The sequence below is a fragment of the Prunus mume genome, linkage group LG2 (genome assembly GCF_029339155.1).
Source record: "Prunus mume cultivar Tortuosa linkage group LG2, ASM2933915v1, whole genome shotgun sequence".
Lineage (NCBI taxonomy): Eukaryota > Viridiplantae > Streptophyta > Magnoliopsida > Rosales > Rosaceae > Prunus > Prunus mume.
Window position 1 is genome coordinate 46,467,622 of NC_142699.1, and position 9,579 is coordinate 46,477,200.

The 9,579-nt window shown below is 35.7% G+C and overlaps 2 protein-coding genes across 4 annotated transcripts; both read right to left on the reverse strand.

The window, feature by feature from the left end:
* Nucleotides 1–2,120: 2,120 nt before the first annotated feature.
* On the reverse strand, nucleotides 2,121–5,235 carry LOC148920551 (uncharacterized). Of its 2 annotated transcripts, none has more exons than XM_089046899.1 (4): nucleotides 5,053–5,235; nucleotides 4,501–4,787; nucleotides 3,916–4,176; nucleotides 2,121–2,592 (listed from the first exon to the last, which is right to left on the reverse strand). In XM_089046899.1, the coding sequence occupies exons 2-4, from the start codon at nucleotides 4,744–4,746 to the stop codon at nucleotides 2,332–2,334; spliced, it is 768 nt and encodes a 255-aa protein (XP_088903025.1). In that variant the 5' UTR covers nucleotides 4,747–4,787; nucleotides 5,053–5,235; the 3' UTR covers nucleotides 2,121–2,331. The 2 variants fall into 2 exon arrangements, with proteins under 2 accessions (XP_088903025.1, XP_088903024.1); XM_089046898.1 differs by having other exon boundaries at nucleotides 4,501–4,812.
* A 1,145-nt stretch (nucleotides 5,236–6,380) lies between these two features.
* Nucleotides 6,381–9,579, reverse strand: LOC103322382 (adenylate kinase isoenzyme 6 homolog). Of its 2 annotated transcripts, none has more exons than XM_008224294.2 (3): nucleotides 9,332–9,579; nucleotides 6,899–7,312; nucleotides 6,381–6,797 (listed from the first exon to the last, which is right to left on the reverse strand). In XM_008224294.2, the coding sequence occupies exons 2-3, from the start codon at nucleotides 7,228–7,230 to the stop codon at nucleotides 6,611–6,613; spliced, it is 519 nt and encodes a 172-aa protein (XP_008222516.2). In that variant the 5' UTR covers nucleotides 7,231–7,312; nucleotides 9,332–9,579; the 3' UTR covers nucleotides 6,381–6,610. The 2 variants fall into 2 exon arrangements, with proteins under 2 accessions (XP_008222516.2, XP_088903026.1); XM_089046900.1 differs by having other exon boundaries at nucleotides 6,899–7,258; nucleotides 9,332–9,577.

The following is a 9,579-nucleotide window of genomic DNA, read 5'->3' on the forward strand; positions in this document are numbered from 1 at the left end:
CTTTGATACTTAAGATAATGGTTTTTTCGTCATTTTGAAATTTTTTTGGATGTTTTTGAAGTCTCATACATACATCACATGCCAACTGATGGCAAACAAACAATTCTTCTTATTTTTAAGACAAAATGCACTCAAAAATATGTACAAAGAAACAGAAACACTATTTCTGATATTGTCGTTATGCAGTAATAACTGTTGGACATATGCAAAGTGACAAAGTCTTCACATGTTCTGGTTGCTTGAAGACAAAATCGTCATATGCACGTCTGGTTTCTTCTCATGTTAATGGTTGTTTTCGATGGAAGAAAGAGTTCTAGGATTTGTATGTCTTTCATGATGCTAAAGATAATGGTTTTTTCATCATTTTGAAAAGTTTTTGGTGTTTTTGGAGTTTCATACATACATCACATGCCAACTGGTGACAAACAAACGATTCTTCTACTTTTTAAGACAAAATGTACTAAAAATATGTATAAAGAAACAAAAACGTTATTTTTATTTTTGATGCAAAGTGATAAAGTCTTCACTTGTTCTGGTTGCTTGAAGACAAAATCTTCATGCAGGTCTGGTTTCTTCACATGTTGATGGTGGTTTTCAATGGGGGAAAGAGCTCTAGGATTTGCATGTCTTTGATGCTTAAGATTAGGGGTGGGCATCTAACCGCACTCTTCATACCGTTTCATTTGGTATCGATAGATATGTTCTCGAGTATGGTATGGTTATCTTGAAGATTCTCTCGCTCTCTGTCTCTCGCTTGCCTTTCAATTTCTCAAAACTTTTGTCATTTATGTTTGGATTGTGTTTGTATTTTTGTTCACTCTTAAGCCATAATGCATGAGTTTTAACCATTTGGATTTGATGAATATGTTGATGGATAAATATTGATTTGGTTGATTTGGATATTGAATATGTTGATGGATATTGAATATGTTGATTAGGATTTGGATATTGAATATGTTAATGGATATTGAATATTGAAAATGTTGATGGATATTGAATATGTTGAATCTTTGAATTTTCTTAGGCATCACTTATGTTGAATATGAATTAGTTCATTTTTTGGTATCATTTTGGTCAATGAAGGAAAGAGTCCAATTTTGCAAACCTAGGATTTGCATGTCTTTGATGTCCACCCCTACTTAAGATAATGGTTTTTACGTCATTTTGAAATTTTTTTGGATGTTTTTGAAGTCTCATACATACATCACATACCAACTTGATGGCAAACAAACGATTCTTCTGCTTTTTAAGACAAAATGCACAATAAAAAATATGTACAAAGAAACAAAAATATTATTTCTGATACTGTCGTTGCTCAGTAATAACTGTTGGACAGATGCAAAGTAACAAAGTCTTCACATGTTCTGGTTGCTTGAATACAAAATTTTCACATGTTGATGGTTGTTTTCGATGGAGGAAAGAGTTCTAGGAAATTTGCATGTGTTTGATGCTAAAGATAATCGTTTTTTCTTCATTTTGAAAAGTTTTTGGGTGTTTTTGAAGCTGTTTGTTTCTTTTGGATTTTTCACTAAATTTCGTTTTACAAAACCAGAACTTAAGAAAAACCTTCTTTGAGTCTTTCTATGTTTACAGAACTCAAGCAATTGACTTCTAATCATGAACCTTGCATGAGGGGCATAATTTAATCCAACACCAAAATTAAATATGGGAACGCTACCCTGTTGTTAACTAAATTAAAGTTTAACCCTTCTCAGTTGTGACGTTAAAGAAAATAAAATTTGTTGAGCATCTGATTTCGAATGGCAACTTGACATATAGTGACTCAATTTATTATGACCAAGAAGTTGGATCACGTCCTGCTCAATTGTAAAATTTGCTATTGCACCAGTACGTGAATGTGCTTGTTGAGATGACACAAATAAAGTAGGCGAAGTTAAGTTTGGAATGAAACTAACAAACATAGAAAAATCGAAGTCAAAATACCGGCAATTTCCTAAGAAAAGTTTGATAGATACAACTGATTTTGGAGTTCAAATGGCACCTAATAAAAACTTGCTTGTGAGCATTTATCACTGCATCCTAGGTCCTAAGTTCGACAACTTCTTCCCATAATATCCACTTGTATAAAAAAATAATAAACAAAAAAAACTTGCTCATGATTTTGTTGTAATTGCTATTCCTGTTATGATAGAATTGCAGAGATCCCATCGAGGGGGCCCTTTTTGTTGTAAAAACAAGAATTTGATCCTTTAAAGGATCCCAACTGTAAAAAATAAACAATAAAATATAGGTGCTAAATTGAAGACTTATACTATCCTCCAAAATCAACACAAACAACGTAGAGGGAAGGGTTATGCAATGTGACCTGGGTTATTCATCTGAATTTGATTCTAAATTAGATCTAACGATGTGCCGGTACTTATCGGGGCTATCCCACCAAGTTGGGGTAGTGATTATGGCCTTCTCCAACCAGAACTTATCATAATACTTCTTCTCAGTCAGATTCTTGTAGAACCTTCCCCATTTGTACATGGAACGCTGTAAACGAATACTCTTGGACCCCGATAAGAGAAACTTGATGTAGTCCTTTGCTAGCCGAGTCCACTCCTCACCGCTGATGATGTAAAAATACTGCAAGAAGAGCATTTCAGTTTGAAATGTAAAAAGATATTGGGTAGGGTACATTACACATCCAGATTCGCTAAAAACATATTTTATAGTAAGAAACAGTGGGGAAATTCTCATTCCACTAAACACGCTGTTTTTCGTAAGAAAGAGACTTTTATTACTACAAAGATGAAAAGTAAAACACGGGCCAAGCCGTCTGCTGAGCTACCCAGCTATCTGATCTACAACTAACAATCACCAAACCTATTACCGCAAAACACTCAAAATTTAAAGGTCTTGCACATCAGCACTCCAATCATAAAATAATAACAATAATAATAATAATAATAATAATAAGGCCTGAAAATAAATCTTTTTGAACTCTTAAGACACTGACACTCAATGGATGCCCAACATCTAATCGTATGCCACAAGTGATCCACCTCACCCTTAGCTCCCTAAAAAATTCTCCTATTCCTTTCGGGTCCACGACAACCAAAATTTTTCCATCACAGCACATATTCCCTCCCTCCGAAGAACTTATACCTCTCATACAAAAAGGCATTACATGAAACTGGAGTATCCAAGCTCACTTTAGATTCCCTAAACAGTTGACACTACAACAGAGGTGATAACTGTTTTACTAGAATATTAAATAACATCATTTGCTTCTTGAAAATCCTAATAATACACTTTGCTAAAGAAAACAGTTAGAAGAACATGATTTATTAATGAGAATAAAATGGTAAAAAACAGGACAATCAATTAAAATAACAGAGAAATTGAAAAGCAAGACAACCAACTCCACGTTGTATTTCTTCAGCTGTTTCCAGCATATTTTTGGCATCCCCATTTTACCACGTCGCAGAAAGTTAAGCATGGAGAATGGATGAGCGGAAGATCAATTTACCAGAAGCAAGGTACAATAAAAAAGCTGGTGGGATTTAAGATGCATACTAAATTTCAAAACAACCTGGAAGCAAAATCTAAACTATGGCCCATCATTTTACCGAAGCTCAAAGGCTGAAAGGTGATTCGATACTTTCAGCGGATGCTTAGAGAAAAAGCCTCTGGCCACGTGCAAAAGCACGAGCCAAAGGGCTAGTATTCATTTCGGCAGCAGCAAGCAAGTAGAAATGAGTTATACTTTTACCTAAGAGCCATTGATTGTTAATTGTGATGCTTTCACTTACGTGCATTGTGTGTTTCTTGTCTTTCATCTCTCACTTCCAAATAAACAACACGCTTCACAGATAGTGGATACAGAATTTTCATACAAAGACTCAATAAGGAGTGATCAAGAAAAGACATGATAATCACTTCTGTAAGAGAATTTAGGATTATTACCAGAAATATAAATCCAATGGTTGCGAGAATCACTTGCAGTGTTTCATCCATGATTCCAGCAAGGCCTTCATCCTCTGATCCAGAACCACCTGCACCATCACCGCCACTGCCTCTGCCACTGCCACTGCCACCACCACCACCACCACCTCCTCTCTCTTCATAAAATTCATTCTTTTCAATCTGCTGACGTAATACATCCTCTATCGACTGGTCCTTCTTCAAATTACCCATTGCTTTCTCAAGAGCTTTCCAAGGGGAACCCTGGTTGCATTAAGAAGTGTAGTGAGAATATACAACGCATGCATTGCATGATGACAAAGAAACTTGCAGTAATTAATGAGCATACATATATCCCATAAACAAAATATTCATCCCCTCAATGCCCTTCATTACATAATAAATAATCGTAAGCATATAAAGCATCATCTCACATGCGACGAAGAAAGATTGCAATTATGACAAGGAAAACATGAGAGAAAAATGTAGGACTCTTTTGTTGTCATTACACATACAACCATGTAGCGATTTCTTGAAACCTTCAATTTAAACTCTTAGAGTTCCCATAGCCCAATAAAGGCCTCTCACCTCATCACCACTTTCACTCTTTCCCTTGCCACCTAACAAGCAGACAGGTGCAGATCGATGGTACTTGGATAAAACCCTGCATTGCTGGGCCTTCAAAACCGGCATCCGTTGTTGCCGAATGGATGCATTATTGGTTGGTTGCAAACAAGTTGGAAGAAGAAGAAGCTTTGGAGATGGACGGAGAGCTTGAGACGTGTTTCTGAAACAGATGCTAGGTTGGGAGGAAGTAATCTGAAAGGTACTCATCCTCCGTTGCTCTGTAAAATCTCACATGAAGCTCCAAAATCCTAAATTATCATCTTCCAAGTGTCACTGAATATTACCCATGTAAATAAATTCATCAAAATGCATTAAAATCGGTCTAAATATACGAATTACAGAGCCATATAATTTAACAGACCCCATTACACAACCAAACAAATAGCCATTGCAACTGTCCTTTACTATTTACATAACCAGATAACAAAGGCAATAAACAAAGCTTCAAGCTGGAAGAGAAAATGAAAAAGAAAACCAACCAAATTCAAATGTGAAAGAACAAAGAAGAGGTACCTTCTTGGCCCTTTGAGAGCAATCCACCGAGTAAAGTAAGAGTTTTTGGGATTTTGGTGACAACTGGAAAGTGCTGGATTAACTGTTTTACTGTGAGAGAGGGAGAGCGAACAAGAAAAACTGGAAGAGGAGGAACAAGGATTGAATTGTGTAGGAACAACTGAACAATTGCTTCGGTTCTAATATGGACTCCGGGAGAGTGCGAAGTGTGAACAAAACTTTTAAGTCGGTTCGGCTCGGACTGCTTTGGGCTTTCACACGATGAGGCCCAAAGTTACACAGTTGATGAGGCCTATCTCATGACAAAAACAAAATAAAGGGAACGTAGGTAAATGTTGTTAACCACTTGAGCTATAAATTTCTTGTATTTTACCCTAACATAATTGGAATCTATGCATACGCCTCTTGTGCAGGTAATTAAACCCAAAAGTCAGCTCTTGTTCACATAGTTATACCCATAAATTGCCTCTAGTCCTGCTAATTAAACTCATATAATACATTTGGTATGGATCTTTAAACTCATATTTAAAGTAAAAAAGTAACTATCTAAATGGTTACAAAAATAGGAAGAAAAAAAAAACGCACACCTCCACAACAGGTATACTTACACTTGAGTATATTGAGATAAAACTCCATAAAATTGCTTTGGAATACTCAAGAAAAAAACCATTACCTAAAACGCATTGTCCTCTTCCATTAAGGGATCCCTCAAATTATTTTATTTGAGAGGCACCCTCTATGGTTCCCTACTACTTTCTTTTCAACGATCCAAACGGTGTACTCTTCAAGTCTTCATTCAGAGACTATTCTTACAAAAAATTCAGACAAATTGAAAAGCATTAAGGCATCTAATTGAGACCAACAAAATCAATGAACACAGTGTTTCAAGAAAGTACTTAAATTTCAATAATTCAATTGAATGATCAAATGATATCGGATTCAAGTGATTTTTTGTAAACTTGATCTTTGAATGAATTTAATACAATATGGAGTGAGTCCTACAAAGATGTCCTTCAAATAAGTGATCCCTCAACAAAAGCTCTCAGTGTATATATATATATATATATATATATATATATATATATATATGATAGTGTATATATTGTAAATTCTAAATTATTGACATACTAATTGCTTATTTGGCTAGAATTATGGATTTGTAAAACAGTATATAGTGGCATATACTGTGAATTCTGACGTGTGTGCTAACGTGGTTTCTCCAATGCATCTGGCAGACGGTACTTCCTGTTCATAAATAGAGTATGAAAAAGCATCGAGGACAATTATATATGGATTTCATTCTCCCCAGGGTCCAACAAGACCAAAACTCACGCCAATTTGCATGCTGCATAGTCATTATGAATGCCCCTTTATACAAATTCATTTAATCAAATCCCCTTGAATGAACAATTTCAATTCAAAAGAGATTCAAATCACATAATGGTAAAACTGATGAGAGTGAATACAAATGTTATAATGATACATGAAAAATTCATCTCAAAAGCGTGACCCAACTTAAAACAACAAGCACCTTCAAGCAAAACTGTATCATGGGAAACTAAGTTGATGGTTGCCACCTCCTTATCCATTCCGTCAAAGTAGAAAGATTAGTCGAAATGTCCTGAATGCTATCACTCTTTAAGGGAAGAACGATATCTTGCGGGTAGCTCTCCTTTGCCTCCTCAAGCAGAGTTTGAAATATTTCACATTCAATATTGTTGGAGAGCTTTGACTCTGAATAACCTCTGCCACATTCCAAAAACACACAAACCCATAAACATAGGTTTTCATTTTTTGACTCTCAAGGAAGCGACACTTGAGAAAAAGCAGTGCTGAGAAAAATTACCTTCGAGTCAAGCGATCATACAAGACAGTGTTGTCAGTTTGGAGCACAACCACAAGATCAAACCATCTCTCAGGGAAGAAATCGCAACCATGGTAGTCCACTATGTTACCTCCTTCTTCCATTGTATCCTCAAGCTCATCGCATACCAGGTCTTCGTTGAGGATGTAACAGTCTAGCTCATCATCCCAGCCATCATGGAGATTCTTGGCCTTCACCAAATCACCCACATTGATGTGGCGGAGCTGTGTCGCCTCTGCTAAGGCGGACGAAGTTGTTGTCTTCCCAGTTCCTGGTGTGCCCGTCACCAATACGTTCGGCCTCTTCCTCACCATGGCCCTCTATTCTGCTTCAGGGCAGAGCCTGGATGAAATTTAAGGTGGGCCAAGTGTCCCAAACAAATTTAACTTTTTATTTCTGTAACAGAAATAAATAAATAAATAAATAAATAACTTTATTCATTAACTAACCTTTAATGAATATATAATTAATAATAACACTTTCACACCTTAAGTTCTATAGATAAATGTAATAACCAGATATTATTTTTTTTGCAGCATCACAACTTTCAGTTGACCAAATCTGAGAGCTATACTCAATTTGTAACAGAACTTTCAGATTTTCAATCATACAGCTACAACACAACCAGATTACAAACAAACCAACAACACAAGCAATCTTATCAGTCTAGTCACTTTACTAACTGGCATCTAAGCAACACAAAACTTAATTAACTAAATTTCATTCAATGTTAAACTAACCAGCAACACAACCAGAAATTATACCAACATTTCTCAACAGAACCAAATTACTCCACTCGGATTCAGAGCTTGAAGCAAAGTAAAAATAAAAAGAACAGACCAACAAGTCAGTAACACAGCTAGCTTACCAGTGACTCTGAATATCTCAACACACCAACTCAACAAACTCATTTGTGAATAAAAAAGAAGCTAAATCAGTAAGAACTTAAAACCTAAACAAAAATTTTTTTTTTTAAAAAAAATTAAAAAAAAAAACCTAGGGTAGATTATAAACTAAACTAGGAAGCTCTTAACACACCGAGTCTATTATGCAGCTGTGCCTGTATTTGGGTGCCCCAGAAATAAACATTACCAAACCCACAATAAGAAAATATAAGTTAGTGGTATATAATTGCAGTACCTGAGGCAGAAATTAAACCTTAAACTATGAAATTGAAAGAATTGAAATCACTTGGTACAAGAGAAAGGACAACAAGGATTAAACCCTAAGAACAGAGTGGAAGAAGAATAAGAAGAGGAGGAAAGCTTTAGTGAAGAGCACAGGGTAAATGTTGTGATGGTTGAGCTATGATTGGCCTATTATGGGTTTGTTTTCAAAATTGAGCACAAAGGACGCTCCGGAAGACAGAGCTTTTGGGCCAAAACTAGGACAACAATGAAGGGCTACAGTGGGTGAGAAGTCTACAGACTCACAAGTTGAGTTTTCAGACTCAATCTATTATAATACATTACTTTGGCAAACAAAAAAAAACAAAAAAAAAAACCTACAAAACATATGATATATATTATCCACAATGATTCTCTTATCCGGAAGTTTAACTCCAAGTTTCATCCAAATGCATCTACCGGCCTATAGTATTGGCAACCGAGTAAGCATCCAGATGAAAACCAGACATTTTCTTCTAGATAAGAAAATGACTGCTATTGTCTAAAATACAATACCAATTATTATTACAAAATACATAAAAGTTTATATCAGACTTGGTCTTTTATTGTGTCTTTCAAGCAGAAGGTAGACTAAAAAATTTATCTCATGCAGATTTGTTCTTCTACAGTACATGTGTTGGGAACTTTTGGGCAACAGAAGCTTCTCCTGAATTGATTGTGTCCAACATTTGCATTTCAGACATATGGGAAAATTGAAGTCTATGAGATATTCCCTAATTTTTTTTTTTTTTTATTTAATACAAGCAATAGTCTAATTAATCTAATCTACGGGAAGAGGGATTTGAACTTGGGTGCAAGGGGTGAACCCATTGCCCTGGCCAAATGGGTGGCCTAACCCACGTCTGCTACTCTTCATTAGACAGGGTTCCCTAATTAAAGCCACCTAAAAGTTCACTATTGTACCCCAGAACTATGGTAAGCAATGGTACTCTTCATTTGTCTAATTGTCATCTCTTCTAATGTTTCAGAAAGAATTAGTGATTTCATGAGATGTCTAACAAGTTTGCAATGGTGTGCTTAAACTGTTTATTTTTGGTTAAAATTTGAACTTATTCTTTTGTAACCATTGACATTTCTGAGGACACCATTCAAGGAATTTTTTGTTTTTCCAAATTCAGTATATAATAGTTGTGCAGTTTTAATTTTCATCACCGAGCAATAGATTTTGAAGACTTTCAGAATTTGGTTGGACTCATGCAGCTAAAACATTAAAAGAGAAAAAAAAAACCTGGCGAGCAGCAGATGCAGATGGTTCCTCCTTTTCTTCTTCTTCCCTCTTCTTTCTTCTTCTTTCCACTTCTTCCTTCTTCCTTCTTCCTCGTGTTTTGCTGCCGCCGTTTGCTTACAGACGCGTCTGTCGAGAAGAAGAGGCTGGGTCATTAAATCCACTTTCCAAATTTACATTTTAACCCCGATTTTTCTATAATTTTCAAGAAAAACCACAAAATAACCCATCACCGTATCTTGATCCTATCC

Coding starts and splice junctions, on each gene's coding strand:
- LOC148920551 (XM_089046899.1), bottom strand. CDS start 4,746: ATGAGTACCTTTCAGATTACTTCCTCCCAACCTAGCATCTGTTTCAGA. Junction 4,177..4,500: donor AGAGTGAAAGTGGTGATGAG/GTGAGAGGCCTT, acceptor TAATGCAACCAG/GGTTCCCCTTGGAAAGCTCT. Junction 2,593..3,915: donor CCATTGGATTTATATTTCTG/GTAATAATCCTA, acceptor CTCTTCTTGCAG/TATTTTTACATCATCAGCGG.
- LOC103322382 (XM_008224294.2), bottom strand. CDS start 7,230: ATGGTGAGGAAGAGGCCGAACGTATTGGTGACGGGCACACCAGGAACT. Junction 6,798..6,898: donor TATGATCGCTTGACTCGAAG/GTAATTTTTCTC, acceptor GGAATGTGGCAG/AGGTTATTCAGAGTCAAAGC.